The following is a 26,234-nucleotide window of genomic DNA, read 5'->3' on the forward strand; positions in this document are numbered from 1 at the left end:
TGGAGAGACCTCCTACCCAAGGATCAGTCGAGACCACTGGTGCGGATGCAAACAGCAAGAGGTTTATTCAGATGCACAGGTACCTGGGGCTGCAAAGTCTTTTGAATGACTCGCGCACCCACCCGCTGGGGTAGGGGAATTTTTATAGGGGTTGAGAAGCAGAAGCGCGGGCACAGAAGCGAGAAGCGTAGTTACAGTTCCCATTGGTCAGTCTGAATATGGCCGAGTCCAAGGCTAAGTCAAATTCCCAAATATCAGATATGAACTGACTTGGCTCGGTCTAGGGTTTTCTCGGTGCTTTTCGTTCCTCCTTCAGACAAAATGTCTGACCACAGATATCTTGTTTTGGCTGTCTCTGCATTTATTTTTATTGGCAGCCTCTCATACTGTCCTCAGTTGAACCCTGAACGTGTAGTACAAGCCTTGCAAAATGGCGTTACTGGTGCTAAGCTGGGCAGGGGTCCTTCAAGAATAGTGTGGAAATTATTTCTAGCTTATGGTATGTTTTTTTTTTTTTTTTTTTTTTTAGGTGGGGGTCTCATTTAGCCCAGTCTGGCCTTTAACTTGCTGTGCAGCTGAGGCTGGCCTTGAACTCTTTTTTTTTTTTTTTAAAGATTTATTTATTTTTATTATGTATACAACATTCCTTCCATGTGTGCCTGCAGGCCAGAAGAGAGCACCAGATCTCATTATAGATGGCTGTGAGCCACCATGTGGTTGCTGGGAATTGAACTCAGGACCTCTGGAAGAACAGCCAGTGCTCTTAACCGCTGAGCCATCTCTCCAGCCCTGTTTTTGTTTTTTGAGACAGGGTTTCTCTGCAGCTTTGGAGCCTGGGCCACCACGGCCTGGCCTGTTTCTAATCTTTAATTTTTAATTTTGAAGAATAGGGCTAGAGAGATGGCTCAGCAGTTAAGAGTGGGCTTACTTGTAGCTGGGTGGTGGTAGCACACACTTTTAATCCCAGCACTTGGGAGGTAGAGACAGTTGGATCTCTGTGAGTTCTAAGTCAGTCTGGTCTACAGAGTGAGTTCCAGGACAGCCAGGGATATACAGAAAAACCTCATCTGGAAAAACAAAAAAGCCAAAACCAAAGCCGGGCGGTGGTGGCGCACGCCTTTAATCCCAGCACTCGGGAGGCAGAGGCAGGCGGATCTCTGTGAGTTCGAGACCAGCCTGGTCTACAGAGCTAGTTCCAGGACAGGCTCCAAAACCACAGAGAAACCCTGTCTCGAAAAACCACAAAAAAAAAAAAAAAAAAAAAAGCCAAAACCAAATGAAAACAAAACAAAACAAAAACCCAACCCAAACCAAACAAACAAAAAAAGGACCTGCTCTTGCAGAGGACCTGGGTTTGGTTCCTAGCATCCAGGTCAGATAGCTCACAACTACCTGTGACATCAACTTCAGAAGATCTAACCCCTTCTGGACTCTGTGTGCAACTGCTCTCACACGCGTATACTTAAAGACAGACAAACACACACACATACAGGTAAAATAATAAAAAGCCAGGTGTGGTGGTACAGAGTAGGGGCAGTTAGATCTCTGGGAGTTTGAGGCTAATCAGGTCTATGGAGCGAATTCCAGGCCAGCCAAGCCTATGTAGTGGCTGGAGAGATGCCTCAGCAATTCCAGAGAACTGGAGTTCGGTTTGGTCCTTGCACCCATGTTGGTTTATAACTGTGGTTCCATCTCCAGGGGACACAGATGGTCTCTGTGGGCAATTGCACTCACAATTACCCCATGGAGACCTACATGCATGTACATAGACCAGGCCGGCGTGGGACTCAGAGATCCGCCTGCCTCTGCCTCACGAGTGCTGGGATTAAAGGCGTGCGCCACCACCGCCCGGCTAGAGTTAATTTCTAGCCTATCTTCCGAGTGAAATAGTCCCCACTAGGTTCACGTCTTTAGAACTTTGAGCCCCGCGGGTAGCCGTCTAGCGGAACCTTTAGTGGGTAGGTGGAGCCGCGCCGACGGAAGTAGGTCACTGGAGGGTGGGGTGAGGCCAGCTTCGGTCTGGAATGGTGGCCATGGCGAGCTCCGTGCGTCCCGTCTTAAACGGTAAGCCAAAACAAGCTTTAAAATCGGTTCTTGTCAGGATCTTTGGTCATCTAAACAAGAAAGGAGTACAGACCTCAAGGCTTTCCAACTTGGAGCGCTTTCTCTAGAACTTTTGATTTTGTTCTCCCGGCCCAAGTTTTCATTTTCCCCAGCTTCCCCTTTTTAGGTCTAGTTGTCAGACTTGCTCGTCTTTGAAGTACGTAACATGGCGTTTTAGAGTACACTGTCTCGGGCGGCGGGGGCTGCTCGGTCGGTGAAGGGTTTGCCTCGTAGCCCAGCGCTTGGGAAGCAGATCGTAGAAATCACGTGAGATAGCGGAGTGCGGTGACTTGTGTTTGAAAACAGCTGAGAGGAAGGGGCGGGCCCGCTCGGCCGGCCCATCTAGCCCTATTGGACAGTGAAAAACTTCCTCAGAGCGGAGATGGAGGGCGCCTTCGGATCGCTGTGTGAGGCTACGAGTTCCTGACCAGCCAGGGCTACATAGTAAGACCCTGTCTCAAAAAAAAAAAAAAAAAAAAAAACCAGCTATTTTAATATTAGGAGGCAGAGACAGGTGGATCTCTGTGAGTTCGAGGCCAGCCTGGTCTACCGAGTGAGTTTCAGGACAGCCAGGACTGTTACACAGAGAAACTCTGTCTCAAGAGAAAAAATAAAAGAAGAAAGGAAAAAAAAAATGAGAGAGATGATCAGTAGGAGTGGGGGGTATGGCGGGGTGGATATGAACAAAATACACTCTATGCATTGTGAAAAGGTATTTTCACAATCTATTTAACTGTAAAAAAAATAGGAAAGGGAGGGGCATTTTTAAAAATTATTTATTTATTTATTATGTATACAATATTCTGTCTGTGTGTATGCCTGCAGGCCAGAAGAGGGCACCAGACCCCATTACAGATGGTTGTGAGCCACCATGTGGTTGCTGGGAATTGAACTCAGGACCTTTAGGAAGAGCAGGCAATGCTCTTAACCTCTGAGCCATCTCTCCAGCCCCCTGGGAGGGGCATTTTTAAAATGCAATGTGAACAAATTTGTTTTTACTTTTTTGTTTTTTGAGGCACGGTTTCTGTTTGTAGACTTGGCTGTTCTGGAACTGGCTCTGTGGACCAGGCTGGCCTCAAGCTCACAGAGATCCACCTGTCTCTGCCTCCCAAGTGCTGGGATTAAAGGTGTGCAGCACCACTGGGCAGACACAGCTACGAGCTAGACCTGGGTTCTTACCTAGCAGTGCTGGTGTTGCTGTGCCCGTTAACTATGCCTTGTGCTCGTCTGCTAAGGAGACCGATGGAGAACCTGGCCTGCTGCTCCCTTCCTCCCCTTTCAGGGAACATCTTGCTTTACAGGTGTTTGCAGGGGTTAACTGTGCCAGGCCCATCCCCACACTTCTTTTTGCTCCTAGGCTGATAATGAGGATGCCTTGGAAGGAGACGGTTACAGTAAAGAGTGGCAGGAATTTGCTCATCGTTCCCCACCCCTTCCCTGTTCCGCGTCCCGTGTTCTCTGGTTGGAGAGAGAGGGACCAGTCCCCCTCCCATCACATCTGTCACCTCTAGGTGATGCCATCCACTTTTAAGGTCCATGTGGTGATAGGAGCCAGGCCCTGGCATGCACGGGTGTATAGTTACAGCAGCCCAGAGTGTTTTCTGGTGGATGCCCCGATAAAACGGTCGCCGTATTGAACCTCTTGGTCGTACCCCCTAATGACCCTTCCCATCTGGCTTCCTGAGAGCTGGGAGAGAGTGGGGTCCACCTCATTCTACGTTTTCCTTATGGTTTATGGTGTTGGTTTTGCCACTGAAGCTGCTGGGCACTGATGGGGTTGAGTGATGGCACCCCACTAATTTTGTACCACTGGGGGGTGCCAGCAAGTCCAGCCTGTGGTGCAGGTTAACAACTCCAGGCAGTCTGGTGCCACCTAGCAGCGGTCGCTGTACACTGTTCTTGACTTTGGGACCCTGGGAGGTGGAGTCACAGTGAGTCTGGGAGGCAGGCAATGCCCTGCCACAGTGGTCAAGGGACTTGTAAAGCTCGAGACTGTAAGGTTTGAAATCCCAGCACTCAGCGATGGATCTCTGAGTTTGAGGCCAACCTGGTCTACAGAGTGACTTCCAGTACTGCTAAGGCTACGCAGAGAAACCTGTCTTAAACACCAAAAAAGAACAAGGAAAAAGTGCAAGGAGATAGTCTTGAATTAGCAAAATGTCCACTAGAGGGCAGCCTCCGATAGGAGGTTGAGTGTGAGCCGGTCTGGGGTCAGGTCAGACTGCCTGGGCGGCAGGGACAGAGGCCTGGCGGGTACCCCAGAGCACAGCCCTGTCACTCTTCAGTCCAGCCTGCTGGGGGTGAAGGATGTCTGATCAGAATTCTGGCGAGAAGCAACCAGTCTTTCACAGCTTTGATTTTATCTTTCTTTGAATGTGTCTTCACAGGATTAATGCCTGTTTTGTCTCACTTCCTGTCTTAAATGGTTATTTCTGCCAGAATTATCACTTATTCACCGTGTAACCTAGGGTTGCCCCAGCCCTCAGGGAGCTGTGTTTATAGGAATGCACCCCCACACCTACCCGGCCTACTAGCAGCAAACGCTCAGAACCTCGGCTGTCTCCCCCCACTTTGCTCTTCTCTGTGCTGGGGGGAGTCTTTGTCTATATTGTCTCTTTGCAGCTCATGTTCAGTCTCTGTAGTTTCGTTTTTTAAGATTTATTTATTATGTACACCTGCAGGCCAGAAGAGGGCGCCAGATCTCATTATAGATGGCTGTGAGCCACCATGTGATTGCTGGGAATTGAACTCAGGACCTCTGGAAGAGCAGCTGGTGCTCTTAACCTCTGAACCATCTCTCCAGCCCCGCCCCTGCAGTTTTTTCATCACATAAATGAGCAAACTGGGCCAAGCAGATAGTTCAGTCGGTAAAAATGCCTTTTCTGTTATCATGAGGATCTGATTTCAGATTCCCAGAACCCATGTGAAAAACATGGCATGGTGGCCACATGTAACCCCAGCCAGCGCTGGGGCGGCAGAGGCTTGAGGCTGCGGGGGCATCTGGGCCAGCTAGGCTTGTTGCTGGATTAGCCGGCTCCCTTGGGCTTGGGTTGCAGGAGCGCTCATCACTCTCTGCTTCCTGATTGACAGTGTCATTGTGACCACTGCTTTGCCTTCCCTGCTGTGGTGGGCTGCATCTTCTCAGAGGGGGAGCCAGGAGGAACACTTCTTCCATGGTGGGTTGTTTTTTTTTTTAAACCTTTCCTTGTTTTTCTGAGGCACTTTGTGTCAGTACTTCGAAAAGCAATGGACACATTCATAGGTCTTTTCCGACCTGTAATCTATTCATTTGGCTGCATCACTCTGTGGCCCATGGGCTCAGCTGAGTAGCTGAAGGTGTGGCCTTGGAGGGTGTGTGTCCCTCTGTCCTGCCTGTGGATCGTGATATAAAACTCTCAGCTACTCTTCCAGTTCCGTGTCTGCCTGCATGCACATCGTGGCAATAATGGCCTCTCACCCCCTGAAACTGTAAGCAAGCCTCCAGTTAAGGCTGTTCTTTTATTTACGAGTTGCCTTGGTCGTGGTGTCTCTTCACAGCAATGGAACGGTGCCTGAGACGCTCGGGAATTCCTGACTTAACCCACGAAGTTCACTGAAATGTCACAATAGTCACAGTATCCTATGCCTGGCACTGTTGGTAGTGGAAAACATCAGCAGAGTGGGGGAGAGGAGGGAGTGAGCAAGCGAGCGACTTGGGTTGTACAGGAATCAAAGTCTGTGTCACCATGTCAGGATCCCCGGCAGGTGCAGAGGCAGCACGGGTGGACACCAGGGCACCGTGATTGGCATCGTGAGTGGCATGGGGGCCCCAAACACCTGTGAGGAGAGCCGCACCTCTGCTCCCTGATGTTTTTCCTTTTCTCTTTTGATGCTAATTAATTCCCTAAATCGCTATGTTGTAGACTATATTATGCAGGGACGTCCCCATCTCCTGCTGTCCTTTGACTCCTAGGTTTGCTTAGATGGAAGTGAGGGAACAGACAACTGGGGAACGAGGGCTGGAGAGATCGCTCAGTGGGCAAAGGCACGCGTCACCAGTCTTGATGGAAGTCCAGTCTCTTGTGCCCACACTGTGGACAAGCTGTCATTTGCCTTCACGTGTGCACCTGGCGCCTGTGTCAAATTCCTAGCAGATGTATCAGCTGTACAAAATAAAACAATGATGGATGTTAGCGCACTATCTTAGTACTTTAAATAATAAACACGCTTCTTCAGATTAATGACTTTAGTGCACACGTCAGTGGCAGTGAGTCCACCATGTCTCTGTGTGACCATTCCCACTGTCTGCTCCCAGAACTTCTTCACCTTGTAAAACTGAACTCTGTACCCGTTAAACAGAAACCTCTCGATTCTGCCTCCCACCAGCACCCGACAGCCTCAGGTCGCCCTTGTGTGAACCTCCCATTTATTGTTAAGGCTGAGTAATAATAGCATTAACACCCACGTGTTTCTCTTTTTAAAATGACTGTCTTTTTTTTTTTTTTTTGGTTTTTTGAGACAGGGTTTCTCTGTGGTTTTGGAGCCTGTCCTGGAACTAGCTCTTGTAGACCAGGCTGGTCTCGAACTCACAGAGATCCGCCTGCCTCTGCCTCCCGAGTGCTGGGATTAAAGGCGTGCGCCACCACCGCCCGGCAAAATGGCTGTCTTTTAAAATGAGTGTTTGCCTCCCTGTCTGTGTGTGTACCATGTGCCTGCAGTGCCAGTGGAGGCCAGAAGATGGCGTTAGATTCTCTGGAACCAGAATTGTGGGCCGTTGTGAGCTGCCCTTCATGAGTGCTGGGAACTGAACTCAGGTCTTTTGCAAGAACAGGCAATGCTCTTAACCACTGAGCCATCTCTCCAGCCCCCCAGGTGTTTCTTGATCTAATCAAGCTGATAATTGGTATTTACTATGGCCACTCTGGGCCACTACCGCACGGGTCACCATATCTTTCCTTCCATGTTTTCTTCTAAAGACTTCATAGTCTTATTTCATTTGTCTGTCTGTCTGTCAAGACAGGGTTCTTCTGTGTGACAATCCTGGTTGTCTTGGAACTCACTATGTAGGCCAGGTCGGCCTTGAACTCACAGAGATTCCCCTACGACTATATAGTTTTACTTTTCTAGGACTTTGATCCATTTTGAATTAGTTTGTAAAAATACAGCATAGTCAAGCATTGTGGCACTTGTCTTTAGTCCCAGCACTCAGGAGGCAGATGCAGATTTGCACTCTTATGAGTTTGACCCCAATCTGGTCTACATAGCGAGCTCTAGCACAGCCAGGGCTACAAGAGACCCTGTCTCAAAAACCAGAAGAAATAAAAACACAGCGTCAGGGTTCAGCGCTATCTTTCATGTGTAAATCCCTGGCTTTGCAGACTGCTGGCTGGTCTGAGCAGTCATATATGTCTGAGTGTATTATTACGTGTGTCTGCGTGTGTGTGCACATGCTTCCCCCTGCAGGTGCATGTGTCTGAGTGTATTATTACGTGTGTCTGTGTGTGCGTGTGCTTCCCCCCACAGGTGCATGTGTCTGAGTGTATTTGTGTGTGTGTGTGTGCGCACGTGCTTCTCCCCCACAGGTGCATGTGTCTGAGTGTATTATTACGTGTGTGTGCCTGTGTGTGCACGTGCTTCCCCCTCAGGTGCATGTGTCTGAGTGTATTAGTGTGTGTTTGTGTGTGTCTCTGTGTGTGTGCACGTGCTTTCTCCCGCAGGCGCATGTGGGAGCTAACCGTTGGTGTCAGGATGTCTTTCTCAATCACTTTTCCACCTTGTTCCTTTCTTATTCTCTAAAGATTATTTTAGGTGTTTTGCCTGTATGTATGCCTCTGTGAGGGTGTTGGATCCTCTGGAACTAGAGTTACAGACAGTTGTGAGCTGCCTTGTGGGTGCTGGGAATTGAACCTGGGTCCTTTCGAAGAGCAGCCAGTGCTCTTAACCACTGAACCATCTCTCCAGTTCCCTTTTTAAAAATTCTTAATTATTAAATAAGTCTGAGCATGGTGGCACACCCTTTAATTCTAGCACTTGGGAAGCAGAGGCTGGTGACTATGAGTTCAAGGCTATCTTGGTCTGTGTATTGAGTTCCAGGTTAGTCAAGGCTACATAGTGAGACTGTTTCAAAAATAAAGTGTGTGTGTGTATGGGTGGGTAGGTGTATATATACACGTACCACTTGCGTACAGGTGCCTGAGAAAGCAGAAGAGGTCAGTGGGGTCCCCTAGAACTGACGTTACAGGTGGTTGGGAGCCATCCACCTTGGGTGCTGGGAGCTGAAGTCTGGTCTTTGGAAGAACTGCAGGCTCTCCTAACTGCGGAGCCATCTCTAGCCTCCTGTCATGCCTTTTTCGTACCGTGTGTTAAAAGTGATCGTGTTTTCCTTCGCCCTCTCAGTGTGTCACATGGATGACTTGTATGTTGCGGGTCCCTTCCCATGCTGTGCTTCTTGCTCATTGCATCACGTCACTGTGAACAAGATGCTTGCCAGACACCACCTAAGGGAGCTTTACTTCTGCTGCCATTGTAAGGTTCCACCCATAGGGGCTCAGCCTGTGCATTTGCTTGGTTTCCTGAGTAGCAAGGGTGTGGTGTAGAACAGCAGACCCAGCAACAGACTAGGAAATGGAGACTGGAGAACCTGCCTGGCTCTAAGCTTCACAGGCACACCCAGCTACCAGGGCACAGCAGGACCAGCACACGTGGTACCTGTGTGTGTGTGTGGGCAACACGCTTGCTTGAGTGCTGGTGGGGCACCCACATCCTGCTTGTGAGAAGCTGTCACATCAAGAACAAGAGTTAGCCAGGTGCTGGTGGCGCACGCTTTTAATTCCAGCACTGGGCAGGCAGAGGCAGGTGGATCTGCAGAGCGCATTCAGGACAGCCAGGACTGTTTCACAGATAATCCCTATCTTGGAAGAAAAAAGAGAAAAGAAGTTTTTAGAACATTACAGTAGAAGGTCTCTAGAGACCAAGGCAAAGCCAGCAGACATGGTGACGGAAATCAAGGAAAAGGTTTTAAGACTTGGGGAAAGCCCAATATGGGGGTGTCAGTTCCACACGTGGGAGGTGAATGCAGAAGGGCCAAGAGTTTAAGGTCACCTTCAACTGTACAGTGAGTGAGCTTGAGACCAGCTCCTCTGTGTGAGGGACACTTTACACTCAAGCCATAACTGTCGTAGTACGAAAGTCTTCTGATGTGCTGCTCAGTTCACTGTGGTGGCATTTTGTTTACAGAGTTTCGTTGGCTAGTGTTTTGTTGTGGGTTTTAGTGCTCATACAGCACAGAGATCTATACTGTTTTAAAATCTTATTTTTGTGTATGTATGTACATGTGTAAACACATGTTCAGGGATGCTCGGAAAGGCCAGAAGAGGGCAGGGCATTGAATTCCCCGGAGCTGGAGTTACAGGCAGCCGTGAGCTGCTCGCTCTGTTCAGGTGCTGGGAGCTGCACTGGGGCCTCTGCAAGAGCAAGACAGGCTCTTAACCCCACTGAGCCGTTCTCTAGCCCCTGTGGCTGTACTATCGGAAGTGTCTTTGGCTTTGGTGTGAGGAGGATTCTGGCCTCAGAGACTGAATATCCTTGAGGTTGAGCCTCCGGAGAGCTGGGATCACTATCGTGTGACCCCACAGCGGCCTTCGAAGTTTCCTTGCTCTGATATTAACATGGCCACCTCTGTTCTGTGGAACATAATCCCACGACTTCAGTCGTGGTCAGTTTGTGTCCTTTGATGTGAAGTGCGTCTGTGACAGGGCCTTTCAGTCACAGTTAGAGGGGGCTGGTGAAATGGTTCGTGGAGTCAGGGCTCTGCCTCCAGTCTGACCGTGCTCGTGGTAGGAGGAGAGAACTGTGTACCTCATGAAGAGCTTGTCTCACATCCTCCCTTTGTCAAGACTCACTTTCCGTGACTTCCTACTTCTGTGACCTCTAGCATGGGGAATTCCACACTGCAGGGCCTTGCTCAGAGTCGGTTTCTTCCCGAAACCTCTTTGAAGGGCCTGGCATGGTTTCTTGATATGTCAGTTCTTCACAAGTGGGCTCTGCTTAGCACCGTGTGCGCCAGTGTGATAAGCCTGTCCCCACCTCAAAGGCCGTTAGTCATTCCCAGGCTGTGACTAAGAGATTCAGAGGTAGCAGCAAAGTCCCCCGCTGTTTCATAGGCAGAATATGGTACCCAGATGACTCCAGCCTGTGTCAAGTTAACATAAAATGACCCAACACATATTACTTTTCATGGCAACTGGGATTTGCAGATGGAATTCTGGGTATGAAGGGGGCGAGCATCCTGGGCCAACCAACAAGGACCAGCGACTAGAGGTGTCCCGGAAAAGGCAGGTGTAGGAGAGAGAGCACGCTAAGCTGTTGGCTTTGGTAGAGGGCAGGGTCTCGAGCCAAGGACTGTTGGAGCCACTAGCTGGTGACTTTCAGGAGAGTCAGTCCAAGGATGATTCTTTTGGCTGCCAGGACACGTGATGAGATCCAGAGTACATGGTGCTTTGTTTTGGAATGTTTTCCTCTTTTGGCATTTTGAGGGGCTCGCCACCCAACTCCCAAATAAATCACACAGAGGCTTATTCTTAGTTATGAATTCCGGCCTTAACCTGGCTTGTTTCTTGCCAGCTTGTCTTATCTTAAATTATCCTGACTACCTTTTGTCTCTGGGCTTTTATATTTCTCTATTTCTGTATACCTTTCTTCTTTCTCCGTGACTTGCTGTGTAGCTGGGTGGCTGGGCCCCGATGTCCTCATCTCCTTGTTCTCTCCCTGCTCTTCTTCTTTCTTCTCCTTCTATCCATTCTCTCTGCCTGCCAGCCCCGCCTCTCCTTTCTCCTGCCTCGCTATTGGTTTTTCAGATCTTTATTAGACCATCAGGTGTTTTAGACAGAATCACAGCTTCACAGAGTTAAACAAATGCAGCATAAACAAAAGCAACACCCCAAAATAATATTCCCCAACAGTGCCTGTTAGCATAAAAGCCCAGTGAGCAGAGACCAGAACTGTTAGGGGCAGGGAGATGGTTCAGCAGTGAAGAGTGTGCACTGCTCTTCCAGAAAGCCCACGTCTCATTCCCAGTTGTTATAAGATGAGGCAGACAAGCCAGATGGACACTTCTGACCTTTAGAACTGATGAGGAACAGGAGACATGGTTAGTCATTTTTGTACTCTATGATATGGGGGCGATGGCTCAGTGGTCAAAAGCTGCATATTTTCTGCCTTGTTAGTATGTAAAAATGCCTTCGTGTGTGTTTTCTCTGTGTGTAGCCCTGGTTGTCCTGAAGCTCTGTAAACCAGGCTGGCTTCAAACTCACAGAGGTCTGCCTGTCTCTGCCTCCTGAGTTCTGCGATTAAAGGCACATGCCACCACCACCTGGCTGTGTGTATCTTCTTTTGAGCCTAAAACCTTTATCTGCTTCTAGAATTCCCAAGTGTAATTATCATGAGCCAATATTCGGTTTAAGGTTCAATCTTACATTGTATGTGAGCTGTGAACATATGAGTAAATGCTCCTGGCCAGCCTTCACTTCCAGGCACACACTCTTTCTCCTTCCCTTGGGCCTTTGTGAAAGAAGAGCTGCTGGCTGTTTCCCCAGTTCTTCAGGGCCTTTACGTCTCGTACAGGATGCACAGACATATTTTGGGCTCTTACAAGGTAATTCACTCACTGCCAACACATATCTGTACATTGTTAAACAAATGCAGCATAAGCAAATGTATTTGACACGTGTTTACACAGTTAAAATAATACCCCACAACAACACAAGAAGCATGGCTGTGTGCAGGCAGACATGATGTTAGGGAAGGAGCTGAGAGTTTATTTATTATGCAGTGTTCCTTCTGCATGTATGCCTGTATACCTGTATGCAAGAAGGGGCCCCAGGTCTTATTACAGATAATTGTGAGCTGTTGGGGTCCGGTGCTAGCCCGGACAGTAAATTATTTTCTCTCGACCAGACCCCAACATAAACTCTCTCTCTCTGGACCGGCTTGGAGACGCAGAAATACACAACTCACATGGTTTTATCAGGAGGGAGATTCTCAGTGGTCCCTCATGAAATCCTGAGTTCATGTCCTGAAGAATTTTCTCGTTTATTCTCCAAACAGTCTTTATACCAAAACTTAACCAAGGGGAAAATATATTAGCATTCTGTTTCCTAGGTAACCAGGTGAATGGCTTTCCGTCATGTCCACATCTACCTGTGTATGCTGGCTGTCACACAGGTTTGAATCGGCATCTCTATCAGGCATCCTCCAAATTACAAAGAAAGGAGCAAAACCACATCCTGACCTTTTGTTAGGTTGCAAAGGCCTGTCTGGTAGGCTACGTGTCCATCCTCAGATACTGACTATGGCTTCAGAGGCTGGCTGCCACACCATATAGAAATATAGTGAGCCACCATGTGGTTGCTGGGTACTGAACTCAGGACCTTTGGAAGGGCAGTCAGTGTTCTTAACCTCTGAGCCATCTCTTCAGCTCAAGCTGAGAGCCTTTGTAAGGGAGTGTGAGTGTTACAGCTCCGGGGCTGCAAAGATGCCTGAACCTAGAGCCTCAGCAGGACAGCCCAGCTGATAGGAGGGCCTTCTGGTGTGGGAGGGGGGAGGGTGGACAGCCCAGCTGGTGTGGGACGGGGAGGGCCTTCTGTCTGTGTGTTGCTTTCCCTGGTTAATGAATAAAGAAGCTGCCTTGGCCTAGTTGATAGGGCGGAACTTAGGTAGGCAGGGAAGACAGAACTGAATGCTGGGAGGAAGAAAGGCGGAGGAGGAGGAGGAGGGAGCCGCCATGGAGCCTCCAGAAACAGACATGCCGAATCTTTCCCGGTAAGCCACTGCCACGTGGTGATGAACAGATTAATAGAAATGTGTTAAATCAAGATGTGAAAGTTAGCCAGTAAGAGACTAGAAATAATGGGCCAAGCAGTGATTTAATTAATACAATTTCTGTGTGGTTATTTTGGAGCTAAGCTAGCCGAGTGGCCAGGACGAACAAGCAGGCCCTCTCTCCAGCAACATTCAGCCCTTGAGGGAAAGGTGTCCTGACTCGCTGGGAAGCCAGCTACCTGAAGCTGGGGTGCAGTGGGAATGGTATCCCCACAGGATATATCAATCCTGCTCCTCTCCAGCGCCCCTGCAGCTGAGCTCTGCTCTGTTCCCCTAAGGGAACATCCTAGAAGAGCTATCGGCTTCTGTGGCCCAAGATGTTACTTCTTGCAGAAATGTAGCCATCTTCTCCAGCTCCGGAGAAAAGTTGTTGCTTCTTCGGTCTAGTCTTGTTCACCTCTCTAAGGGAACGTCTCAGTAAGGTTCTTCTCTTCTGCATCGCAAAGGGCAAATGTAGATCTTCTTCCAAAACTGTTTTGAGAAAGAGATTTGGGAAGAAGGAATCCAAGAGAATGGTTGCCTCTGCCTCCAACAAAGCCACACTTAATCCAACAAGGTCACACCTCCCATTAATGCCAGGCCCTATGAGTGCACGATGCCATTTTAACTCAAAGTACCACAGAAATTAAGCTGTACTTGTGGCAAAGTATACATTAAGGGAGAGTCCTATAAATGGTGGGCCAAGTCTCAGCTTGTGGAATGGTGAGGACTAGTTCCCTTCAGCCTCCATCCCAACCTGTGCTTCTGACCTGTAGGAGCAGCCAGCATGAAGTTAACTGTGAGGATATCCGAGAGCAAAATGTATATGCACATACATGCTTATGTAAACAGATGCACATACGTGCTTACGTAAACAGACACACATACATGCTTATGTAAACAGACGCACATGCATGCTTATGTAAACACACATACATGCTTATGTAAACAGATGCACATACATGCACTTGAAAACAGACGCACATACATGCTTACGCAAACAGACACACATGCATGCTTATGTAAACAGATGCACATACATGCACTTGTAAACAGATGCACATACATGCACTTGTAAACAGATGCACATATGCATAGTAAAGGCTGTAATTCTCATATAGTTGCACATTTGTGCATATATGCATGCATGTGCACATGTGTGTGCACGCACACACAAAATGTTTTCATCCCATACTTCTCTCAGATTCACTGATTCACTTGGGGGCCTGGCTGCTTTCTGTGTAATCTCCTCTAAGAAATGCAGGCATTTGAGGGAGAGCCTGATACATTTCATCCCAGAGAAGTAGGCTCACTTCCCACAGGTGCTGCTGGTCCTGGAGTCCCGGCGCAGCCGTCCCAGCAGCTGCCGTTGGTGCTGGCACCTCTGACAGTGTCATGGTTACAGTCTCACCTATCAGCCTCCAGCCAGGACCCTCCCAGCCTTTTCTACAGCATAGAGTGTCGGCACATTGGGCCATGGCAGGAGTTACAACTTGACTCTTGGCACTCCTTCCAACATAGGCACCCGCACCTCCTTTTCCTACCTTCAGTGTGCAGTAGGTGACAGCAAGTGTCAGGAAAACAAACACGGGGGCACTCCAGGGCACTGTGGTGGTGGACTGAAGAGGCTCTGAAAAGGGAAAAGAAAGCTGAAGGGCCTCGCCCTGCTCAGCCTCTCCAGAGGGCTTTTGTTTTCCCTGGTAATAGGCTCTGTGCCCCCACTCCCTCCTTACCCCATCTTCGGATCAGGGGCTCCGGCAGCCCCTCATGCTGCACATGGCATGTGTATTTCTGCTCCTCCCCGGAAGGCACCACCACAGCTGCCCACTTCTGGAAGGTTCCGTCTCCTGCAGGTCTGGTCTCCACAAACTCCATTTCCTGGATCAGGTCCTCCCCATCCAGCTGCCAAGTCAGGGAGATCTCAGCTGGGTAGAAGCCCAGGGCCCAGCATCTCAGGGTGACATCTCCTTCAGGTTTGGGGTGGCGGGTTACTCTTATCTGGGGAGGGTCTGCAGTAAACAGATAGGTAGACGGTGGTGAACGCAGTTTCATGTCTCCAGTGGGAAAGGCCATGGGGTCCGGATGCCTCCCTCCATCCCTGTGCTGGAGGGGCCGTGGGAGCTCTCCACCCCACTGGCCACATGGAGGAGGGCTGGGCTTGGGGGGGTTTGTTTACCAGTTCGGTTGAAGTTCTCTCCTCCGAGGGTCAAGTATTTCTTCAGCCACAGGAGGCATTCCTTCTCCAAGTAGCTCTTTTCTCTCTCCAGCCAGTACTCATTGTTTTCCCACTTCCGCACGGTGTGGTCAGCGATGGACGTGGCTGCTATATATTGCATGGAGTCTAGATCCAAGGTCAGGTAGTCGCTGCCGTCATAGCCGTACTGCCAGTGTCCTGTGGCACTTCTGTCATCCCGCATCTCACAGCCGTATGTGAACTGGAGGGTGTGAGGGCCTAGAGCAAGCATGTCAGTGGCCAGAGAGGACTTCCCCAGGCCACTCTCTCCACTATGGCCCCTGTTACCCTAACTGCCATGGGATTCCTTGGGTTCTCCTTAGAGGGTGTTCGCGTTCTAGATCATATCGTCTGACCACTGATCCTTTCAGTGCTGCCAGCTCTGTCGGGGCCAGGCCTGCACTGCTTCAGGTCACAGTAAAGAGCCTTGGCCAGGGAGGGAGGACCCAGAGTGCAGCCCACAGGACTCCTGTGCTAGCAGCCCCGAGTCCAGGCGTCACCTCCCGGGGATGGGTGAAGGACGCACTGTGCTCAGTGCTTCTCCGTGAGGTTCTAGAGAATGAGCACTGACTGGGGGGTGGGGTGGGGGGTACACACTTGGAACCCTGCAAGCGGGAGGTGCTGGCAGGTCATCCTCAGCTACATAGTGAATTAGAGGCCAGCTTGGACTCCGTGAGTCCCTGTCTCAAAAAACAACAAAACAAAAAACCCAACAAACAACAAAAACAAAACGAACTGAACCAAACCAACCACTGACCAGCAAGAAAACAAGCTTTTATGCTGCAGAATTCTCTAATGAATTTCAAAGTCAGCTGTCACTGAGACTGCCTGGCTTGGAGTCACAAGGTCCCCCAACCCCCATGAGTGCTTTCCCAGAGATGCTGCAAGCAAGCACTTTAAGGACAAACGCTCAGTACTGCATGTGAGCTTCTAGATCTGTGACTCCAGACACATGACTGTCACACAGATTGCTACAGTCTGTCAGGACACTGAGGGCCTCCTGTCCCCCCACCCCCTCCAGGCACACACCTGCTCGCCGGCTCTGGGCCCCCGAGCTGTTGTAGTACTGCTCTATGTTTCTCAGGCTTAGCTGGAAAATCTTCATCCGGTTGGTGAAGACCTGAGTCTCATCAGCAAAGTAACTTGGATTTTCCCTCAGCCAGTCAACAGCAGGCTCTGCCTTCATGCGGACGCTGTCATAGTGGATGAAGGGCTGGCCATCTACGAAGCCAGTGGCAAAAAATGCAGGGACTCCCGGGCCCGGGTTACTCACAGCAGAGTACGCGTACAGCAGAGAGTGTGATCCTGAGGTGGGAATCAGGGTTTGGTGTGAGGTAGTGACTGAGGGTCGGGGGGTGAGTGTGCCCCACCACCAAGTGAGCCAAATTCCACACTGTACTCTAGGGTGATTCCGAGAATTGACGAAGAAGTGTAAGGGGCCGGAGAGATGGCTCAGTGGTTAAGAGCATTGGTCACTCTTAGAGAACACCTGAGCTCCCTTCCCAGCACCCACATGGCCCCTCAAACTACCTGGACCTCCAGCTCCAGGAGTTCTGACATCTGGCCTCCCAGGGCGCTGTCTGCATGTGGTGTGTGTCAGGAAATGCAGGATCTCCCTCCATCCCCCGCTGGTTCTTCCCATATTAGAGATGTTTGTTTTATTGTTTTTTTTTTGTTGTTGTTGTTTGTTTGTTTTTTATTTTCGAGACAGGGTTTCTCTGTAGTTTTTGGAGCCTGTCTGTAGTTTTTGGAGCCTGGAGATGTTTGTTTTAAATTAAAAACTTAGACTATAGAGTAATGGGTTTCATCTTAGTATCTGTGCATATGGACCATTATGTTTGGGTACAGGCTTCATTTTGTTTGCTGAGTGCTGGGGATTGAACTCCGGACTCCTACGCGCTTGAGAGTTGCTCTCTTACTGATCTTCATCCCAAAACACTTTTTCTCTTTGTAAATATTACTTTAGGGACTGAGAGATGGCACCTGTTGCTTTTGCAGAGGACCCAAGTGTAGTTCCCAGCACCCACATGGCTGGAACTCTAGTTTCGGGCGATCTGATGTCCTCTTCTGGCCGGTGCAGGTACTTCACAGGCACCACGGAGGCCAGAAGAGGGTGTCGGATCCCCTGGAAGCGGAGTTGCAGGTGGTTGTGAGCTGCCCCGTGTGGGTGCTGGGGACTGAGCTCCCGTCCTTTGCAAGAACAGTGTATGCTCTTCACCAGTGAGCCCCCTCTGCAGCCGCCAGTGAGCTGCCTCTGCAGCGCTGCCGCTAGGCTTCTCCCTTGTCGCTCTGCCCTGCGTGCCTGCTCCTTCTCCAGCCTCCTAGTTAAGTCAGTTTCTGCTGCTTGTTTTATCCCTGTGATCTGCCTCTCCTGTCTCCTTGACTCCTTCCTTCCCTGTCATGATTCCCTTCTGTCTAGTTTTGCAATCCCCTCATAGAAAGGCACTTGCACACAGGTGTATATAATCTCATGTTTATTTTTTTCTTATTTATTATTGAGACAAAGTCCCTGTGTGAGGCTGGCCTTCTGCCTCCACCTCCCAGATGCTGGGGTGAGAGGTGTGCACTGTCGTGGTGAGAGGTGTGCACTGTCGTGGTGAGAGGTGTGCACTGTCGTGGTGAGAGGTGTGCACTGTCGTGGTGAGAGGTGTGCACTGTCGTGTTCAGCACACACAGCATTTTTTTTAAACTGGATTTCCAGATGTGAGAAAATATATAGTATTTGCCTTTCTGGGGCTTGTGTCTTAGTGTCCTGATTCCAGTTGTATCTGCTTCCCCACAATGCCGTAATTTCATCTTGCTTAAAGATGGCATGAGAGTCCACTGGATGACTGAGTAAGATTCGTTGTATTGTATCAAAGTCTGGGCATTTGCTGGGCGGTGGTGGCGGCTCACACCTTTAATCCCAACACTCGGGAGGCAGAGGCAGGCGGATCTCTGTGAGTTCGAGACCAGCCTGGTCTACAAGAGCTAGTTCTAGGACAGGAACCAAAACCACAGAGAAACCCTGTCTCGAAAAACCAAAAAAAAAAAAAAAAAATAGTCTGGGCATTTGAGCGGCATTTTCTTTATTCAGGCAGGATGTCTGGAACACTGTGATGGTTTCCTGATGTGGGATTCCCTGGTGTATATGTGTTGGTTAATGAATAAAGAAGCTGCTTTGGCCTGTGGTGGAGGGCGGGGGTGGGGTGGGGCATGGATACCACTAAAGTGAATGCTGGGAGAAAGAAGGCGGAGTCAGTGCCAGAGACAGGCACCAGACGGAACTTTACCTGGTAAGCCACAGCCATGTGGTGATACACAGATTAATGAAGATGGGTTAGTTTAGGATATAAAAGCTAGCTAAAAATATGTGTAAGCGCCGGGCGGTGGTGGCGCACGCCTTTAATCCCAGCACTCGGGAGGCAGAGGCAGGCGGATCTCTGTGAGTTCGAGACCAGCCTGGTCTACAAGAGCTAGTTCCAGGACAGGCTCCAAAACCTCAGAGAAACCCTGTCTCGAAAAAACCAAAAAAAAAAAAAAAATATGTGTAAGCTATTGGCCAAACAGTATTGTAAATAATATAGTTTCTGTGTGATTATTTCATGAGTTTGGGCGACTGGGAAGCAAACAAGCAACCTCCCCCAACAGTTTCCTGGCCACCTACACCCTGAGGTACATACCATAGTTGTTTTGTGTGTGTGTGTGTGTGTGTGTGTGTGTTGGGGGTGGGCAGAGTCTTAGAGCTCAGAGCAGTCCCACCTCAGACTCCCGATGCTGGGATTACAGGGTCACAGGGGAGACACTGCTCTTGGCTCCATTCAGCGTCTTTCTGTATAGAAGAAAGCTGATAGGAAGCCAGGCTGCCCCAACTCTAACATTCTAGAACCCAAAGCCGCTGGAGCCTCACCCACGAGCCCTCTTTTGTCCCAACCTTTCTGTTTCTAATTCTTGTGGTAGGAGGGATGGACCACAAGACCCGGACAGACACGCTTCCAGCTGAGCTACATTTTCAGCCTCCATTCTCTCCTGTCTTAGGATCCTCACCTCTTCACCTACTTCAGCTACTGCGTGGTTCCCCGTTGGAGCTGCACATGTCCTTTTGTGAACACCCCACTAAAGCATAGTCCTCTCTCTGTCTGCCTGACTTCCTGCCTCTCTCGTGCCCCAACTTGTGGATGTTCTCCCCTTATAAATCTGTTGCGTGTGGTGTCTTCTCTTGGCGGCATACCTTGGCAGGGTCTGCCACAGGTACCCACTTGGCCACTTTGTATCCTGTCATCACTGGCTAGCACCCAGATGGTGGAAGGAGAGAACCAATCCAAACAGGCTGTCCTCTGACCTCCACATCTGCACAGATGTTAACTACAATGTGGGCGATGTGTACTTATTAAATAAACATGAAGTTCAGCTGGGTGGTGATGGCTCACGCCTTTAATCCCAGCACTTGGGAGGCAGAGGCAGGCGTATCTCTGTGAGTTCAAGACCAGCCTGGAGCTAGTTCCAGGACAGGCTCCAAAACCACAGAGAAACCCTGTCTCAAAAAAAAAAAAAAAAAAACAAAAAAAACATGAAGTTCAGAAACACATGGTGGCTCAGCTGTTCAGGGCACGCGCTGCTCTCCCAGATTCATTCATTCATATTCTCTCTCTCTCTCTCTCTCTCTCTCTCTCTCTCTCTCTCTCTCTCTCTCTCTCTCTCTCTCGGTTTTTGAGACAGAAACTCTGTGTAGCTTTGGCTGTCTGTCCCGGAACTCACTCTCTGTACTCACAGAGATCTGGTTCTGCCTCCCAAGTGCTGGTATTACAAGTGTGTGCCACCACTGCCCGGCCTGAGCTTCAATTTAGGACCCAGTGTGGCCTCGAATTTGCCAAGTATCTGATGGCCTTGAACTCCAAATCTCCCCACCTTCATTTCCCAAGTGCAGCCCTTCTGCAAAATAGTCCGAGGAGGTCGGGGTTGGGGTCATTCCTGCCTTGAATTTGCCCAATGAATCGGCACAAACTCCCTTCCCCACACAACTCACGGGCTCCGCTGTCCGGGGGGCGACTCAGGAACCAGAGGATAAGAGCCCACATGGTGTCAGGCGCAGTCCATGTCTCTGCGGTTTAACCAGGAAGGCAGGAGGGTGTTAGCAACTGAAAAGGGGCGGGGTTTAAGGGTGTGTCTATTTTCAGGGGTCCTGGCAGGGCTTCCCACCAGGATGAGGGCCTTCTTGCCTGGAAATGTGCCCCCCACACCCACCCCGGCTCTGAGCACTGCAGGCTAGCAGGCTACTGGCTGCTGCAGTCGGTCCTTTGGTCGGTTTGAGCCCTCACTCTTGCCAGCATCTCCAGCTTGTTTACTTTTGAGCTGCTTTGACTCCGCCTCCTCCTCGGCTCTGGTCCGCTGCTGCTTTCAGAGCAGATAGGCTGGGTGGCACAGTTAACTACTTCTTGAGTAGTTAACAGTCTCTGTCTGTCTGTCTCCCTCCCTTCTTCCTCCTCCTCTTCCTCCTTCTCTTCCTCCTCCTCTTCCTCCTCCTCCTCCTTCTCCTCCTCCTTTCTTTTTTGAGATAGAATTTCTCTAAATAGCCCTGGCTGTACTGGAACTCACTCTATAGACCAGGTTGCCTGGATCTCACAGAGATCCGCCTGCCTCTGCTTCTCCCTCCCAAATGCATCTCCTGGCCCACTTCCTATTCTTTTTTTTTTTTTTTTTGGTTTTTCGAGACAGGGTTTCTCTGTGGTTTTGGCCCACTTCCTATTCTTATAGAGGGCCCAGGTTCAGGTCCTAGCACCTGCCTGCTGGCACACAACCCTTTGTAACTCCAGGGGATCTGGTGCTCCCTTCTGGCCTTCATGGTTACTGCATTTATGTGGAGTACATTTGTAGAGAAGGCAAACATACACATAAAACAAAAGCATAAATTGTTGTGCCTAGATTATGACCCCCAAAGAGAGACCACCAGAGAGGCCCAGACTGTAATAAGCAAGGTTTAATCAGCATAATATAAGCATGTTTGGAACCCCTGTCTCCAAATGACCCTGTTACAGCGAGGTAGAGAGAGGAGTTGTATCTCCTCTGTGGGGTAAGCTTTTAAAGGCATAACTACAAAGAGGCTTTTTGAAGCTGCTTTGGCATGTTTGCAAGGACTTTTGCTCCCTCCCATCCTGCTAAGTCAGCTTTCTCCTTGTTCTTAGAGCAAGGCCACTGTTCCTGAGTTAGGCCATCTTTATCAGCCTGTACCAGGTGGCTGTCTGGGCTGAGCTCAGTGACCTTGTGCTCGGAATCTCCCGGGTGGGAGAGGGGAAGGCCACTATCTTCCTGGGAAAACATTCTGCTAGGAAATTTCTTCTCGCCCCTTTGAGAATAAGAGGTGAAGGTCCTACAAAATCTGATCTGAGAGGTGGCTCAGTGGTTAAGAGCACCTAAGGACCTGAGTTGGTTTCCTAACCCCATGGCAGGTGACTCACAGCTGTCTGTAACTCCATTCTGGGGGATATGCTCCAGCAACCACATGATGGCTCACAACCATCTGTACTGAGATCTGGTGCCCTCCTCTGGCATGTGGGCATACATGGAGGCAGAATGTTGTACACATAATAAATAAATCTTTTTTTTTTTTTTGGTTTTTCGAGACAGGGTTTCTCTGTGGTTTTGGAGCCTGTCCTGGAACTAGCTCTTGTAGACCAGGCTGGTCTCGAACTCACAGAGATCCGCCTGCCTCTGCCTCCCAAGTGCTGGGATTAAAGGCGTGCGTCACCACCGCCTGGCCTAAATAAATCTTTTTAAAAAAAAAAAAAAAATTGAGGGGCTAGGGAGATGGCTCAGGGTTAGGGTTTGCCGTGCCAGCATGGACACTGGAGCTGGATGCTGGGTGGGTGTGTCGGCCTGCTCGCAATCCCAAACTCCAGCCGTTGGAGGTGGGGTTCCCCAGAGCACGCTGGCCTGCCCTATCAGTGGGCTTTGGGTTTGATTGAAAGACTGTTGTGATAAATGGTCCTCGCTGTCTTGTTCCTTGTGACTTAGATTAGGTTTTGGTCTCTTACCCAGCTGCAGAGCAAGAACTGGCTAGGCTTTTAAGTGGTTTTGCTTTGATTTGTTGCTGTTGGATTGCTGATGGGGCTGTGTTGCGTGTGTGCTGTGGCGCGTGTGTGCATGTGTGTTGCATGTGTGCTGTGGTGTGTGCATGTGTGTGCAGCACGTGTTCTGTGGCGTGTGAGTGCTGTGGCGTGTGTGTGCAGCACGTGTTCTGTGGCGTGTGTGTGCTGTGGTATGTGTGTGCAGCACGTGTTCTGTGGCATGTGTGTGTGCTGTGGCATGTGCGTGTGTGTTGCACATGTGCAGTAGTGTGTGTGGAGGTCAGGGCTCATCTGTAGAGTTGGTTCTCTCCTTCCACTTTTACTTGGTGAAATTCCAGGTCCTCGAAGAGGAGTTTGGAGAGGGCTCTTGGCCCTGAGTCCTGTCTTTCTTGCCAGAGAGAAGAGACCAGGAGCTGTCCCAGCCTTCATCTGACCCCCCAGTCACCTTTGGATGCAGGGAGTTCCGTCAGTGGCCTGTAACAGCCTTCAGTTTGTTTGGCAGGGGAGGGAAACTCAGGTCATCGTTGGGCTTCAAAGCCAGCACTTTAACCCACAGAACCATCTCACAGGCCCCTGGTGGGTTCAAGCTGCTTTCACTGGTGCATTCTCAGCTCCCAGGCTGTGGGGAGACCAATTCTGGGCACTTCCTGCAGCCCACATGCTCTGAGGCTCTGAACTTTCCAGCTCTGGAACGTGCGATTTTGCTGTTGGCCACTGCTGGGTCTAACTGGTATTCCAGAAGAATATTGAACGATGTGAACAGGAACTAAGGGGGTAATGTCACTTAACTCTTTAAACCTGTGACTGGTGATGTTTCCCAGTCCTGTTAAGGGGCTAAGTTTGGGGTGGGAAGGTAGGCATCTAAAGCGTGTACAGGAGGGCCCTGAGATGGTTCTGAGGAGGTCAGGTGGGGAAGAAGTTTTGCCACCAAACCTGATGACCTCAACTTCAGTTTGATTCCCAGAACCACATGTTGAAGGAGAGAACCAGCTCCCTAAACTTAGCCTTTGATCTCTACACATATTCTATGTCATGCATGCATCTACATAATATACGTACAAAATAAATGCTTAAAAAAAAAACAGGTGTGATGGTGCCTGCCTTTAACCCCAGCACTCAGCAGGTAGAGGAAAATGGATGTCTGTGAGTGAGAGGCCAACCTGGTGTACATAGCAAGACCATGACTCGAAAAATGAAATAAATAAATACCCTCCCCCCAGGAAAAACCCCTTGAGCTGGCCAGATGACTCCGTGGGTGAAGCAGCCACCCCCGAGCCTGATGCTGAGTGTGATTCCTAAGGACCAAGTGCCCCCACACAAACACACACACAAAACAAGTCAGAAAACAGCTAAAACCCTTGTGCATGAAAGTAGAAATGGGGTCATTTGGGGAAAGGAAGGAGACAGGGAAGCGGGGACGGAAGGGCAGTGGCCATGGATGCAGTATGCTTAGGTGAAAATGTCACTGCCATGGATGCGGTATGCTAAGGTGAGAATGTCACTGTGAAGCCCTTCACATTGTGATTGTGCCCTAACTTTAAAACCTTAAGGAAACTAAGAAAAGGAAGCAAAGGGGGAAGCAGACATTTAAAATCATGTGATACTGTATTTGAAATAACAGAGTGGACTTCAGGAGTACAGTATCAAGCCGGGCGTGGTGGGTCGGATTGTCTAAGCACTTGGATGTGAGGATGGTGGCCCAACCGTGCCAGCGGTGAAGCTGAGCCTGTCACCCAGCACGTGCTCGTGGAGGTGGAGCCCAGACGGGAGGAGTTGAGGCCAAAGCCACAGGAAACCCTGTCTCAAAAACTCAAAACAAAACAAAAGCCCGTTTAAACAAAACAAAAAGCCATGACTGATGTTCCCAAATATTAAGTAGAGTTAGCAGATGCACTTGAATTAATGAAGTTGGGCATGTGGCTATTTCCGGGATAAAGGGAAGGCTGGACAGATGGCTCAGATGTTATGAGAGAGAGCACAGCTCTTGCAGGGGACCCAGGTTCAGTTCCCAGGACCCCTGCTGGGTAGCTCACAACTACCCCTGCGCATACCCCCCCACACACACAGTGAAGAAGGGTTTAAACATGCGGATGGAGCGGCTTCCCTCCTTTACTCCTCCCACCCCCACCCTCAGACTTCGGCTTTCCCCCTGGTTTAGCTGCAGGCATATTTTACAGCATGAGTGATCTCGGGAAACAGCTTGAACTGGTGTATCTAGAGTTCTAGAGAGATCTGATTTGGAAACAGATCATTTCCTGACAGCCTGTGGGGAAAAAGAAACTTAACCAAGAAACGAGAGTGAAAGTTGAGGAGGCTGGAGGGGGCAGCTCTCCCAGGGAAGCTCTGCTGTTCCTGCACAGCAGGGGGGCCTTTTCCTGTCTACGTCCTCCCGCCTCTGAAGGCCAACTGTGGGTGACAGCCTGGCCTGGCTGCATGTCCTGGGGGCAGGGCTGAGATAGCTGCTCACATTATCCCACTGAACCAGCTCTAGGGACAGCAGGGAGCTTGGACCCAGCAAAGCTGGGCAGAGTGTGAGGTTGAGAGGCTAGAGCCGTTCTTTCATGTCCTCCCTCGCCCCCTGTGGGGTTTGTCTTCAGTCCTTGCAGGCTAATAAATTCCTAAGCCAAGGTTTCTCTCCTCCCCTTCTTCCTTCCTTCTTTGCCAAGTGCGTGCGTGCGTGCGTGTGTGTGTGTGTGTGTGACCGTGTGACTGATGAATTTTCTGGGTGTTGGTTTTTGAAGGGGAAGGGACAGGCAAGGGCTGACATGTATGTTTGTCACGTGTTTGCACACAGGTCCGCTGGAGACAGGAGGAACGCATGACCTTACTCGGTGAGGTGACCAAGGAGACGCCAAGACTCATGTTTGTTTTCCTATCCAGATCCAACCTGCACTTCAACTTTACATCTGAGTTCTCCAAGAAATCCCCACTGCTCTTGCCTTCCCGTTTGGTACTACGTAGGGGACTGGCCGGCTCCCCAAACCTTTGTACGGAGTCCCCAAAGCCAAGGCTGTCTCTGCTCACACTAGCAGGAAATGGAGGAATTGAAATCACTGTGCAGTAATATCAAGAGGTGGGTGAGTGGGACTGGAGAGATGACTCAGTGGTTAAGAGCACTGGCTGCTCCCTCCACGGGATCTGAACTCAATTCCCAGCACCTTCATGGGGGCTCATGACCGTCTCTTAACTCCAGTTCCAGGGGATATAATAACCTCTTCTGGTCTCCGAGGATGCCAGGCACACAAGCGGTTTACAGACATACATGCAGACAAAATACCCATGCACATAAACTTTAAAGAAATTCTTAAAGGTGGATTTGGGAGATGTGGTCCTCCGAGCTTTGCCTGACCATCACCATCCTGGGACATGAGTTACCATGGCGACTGTGCAGAGACCCCAGCTTGTGACCGGGACATAGCAGAACTTAAATAAAATTGAGGGGATAATGAATTGATACTGAGTCTGTTGATATTTTTCTCTTGGGAACACGTGAGAAAACGAGAAAACTGCCCTCCTAGAATTCATTAGCCACCACCCTTCCCTGCTTGCTGTCATAGACAGCAAAGATTCTGTCCGTGCATATAAAAGAAAATCGCTGACCAGGGGGTGGGACTTGGGTGGTGCAACTGCCTAAGGTTGTGTCCAGTAATCTGTACACTGCCTTGAATCATGGCTAAACTTAGAAAAGTCATTCTTTGAGGGTTTGGTGTTGTCCAAATTTGGAGGTAGAGAACTTCTCCCTTTCCCCAGGAAAGCCATGTGACACTGAGTATCTGATGATTGGTGTGGTCCTACTGTGTGTGATGACAACGCCCTACTAGGTGTTGGGTACTTGGTTTTTTGTTTTTAATAAAATATCCTGACAAGAAGCAGCCTGTAGGAGAAAGGAATTCAAGGCTAGCCTGGTCTACAGAGTGAGTTCCAGGAGGACAGCCACAGCTACACAGAAAAACCCTGTCTTGAAAAGCCAGGGGAAAAAAAAGAAGATTATGGGGAAACTTGAATGCAGCTTATGGGAA

General features: G+C 49.7%; 1 protein-coding gene and 1 long non-coding RNA gene across 2 annotated transcripts; one reads left to right on the forward strand and one right to left on the reverse strand.

Moving 5' to 3' along the window:
- Positions 1-1,990: 1,990 nt before the first annotated feature.
- Positions 1,991-25,669, forward strand: LOC130862380 (uncharacterized). The gene is made up of 2 exons (XR_009055633.1): positions 1,991-2,064; positions 25,010-25,669. It is a non-coding gene; the product is annotated as an uncharacterized LOC130862380 (long non-coding RNA).
- LOC130862379 (class I histocompatibility antigen, Non-RT1.A alpha-1 chain-like) lies at positions 10,803-20,432 on the reverse strand. The gene is made up of 7 exons (XM_057751955.1): positions 20,396-20,432; positions 20,178-20,252; positions 16,202-16,477; positions 15,116-15,391; positions 14,673-14,948; positions 14,484-14,569; positions 10,803-13,431 (listed from the first exon to the last, which is right to left on the reverse strand). Exons 2-7 carry the CDS (start codon positions 20,227-20,229, stop codon positions 13,375-13,377), a joined length of 1,023 nt encoding a protein of 340 aa, XP_057607938.1. The 5' UTR covers positions 20,230-20,252; positions 20,396-20,432; the 3' UTR covers positions 10,803-13,374.
- Positions 25,670-26,234: the final 565 nt, after the last annotated feature.

The sequence above is a fragment of the Chionomys nivalis genome, chromosome 19 (genome assembly GCF_950005125.1).
Source record: "Chionomys nivalis chromosome 19, mChiNiv1.1, whole genome shotgun sequence".
NCBI classification, from domain to species: Eukaryota; Metazoa; Chordata; class Mammalia; order Rodentia; family Cricetidae; genus Chionomys; species Chionomys nivalis.

What these genes read in the sequence shown, in the direction of transcription:
- LOC130862379 (XM_057751955.1), bottom strand. Translation starts at nt 20,229, where the DNA reads ATGTGGGCTCTTATCCTCTGGTTCCTGAGTCGCCCCCCGGACAGCGGA. An exon ending in GCCCCTGATCCGAAGATGGG is followed by an intron (nt 14,570 to 14,672) that starts GTAAGGAGGGAG and finishes TTCCCTTTTCAG; the next exon opens with AGCCTCTTCAGTCCACCACC. An exon ending in TCACCTACTGCACACTGAAG is followed by an intron (nt 13,432 to 14,483) that starts GTAGGAAAAGGA and finishes TTCTCAAAACAG; the next exon opens with TTTTGGAAGAAGATCTACAT.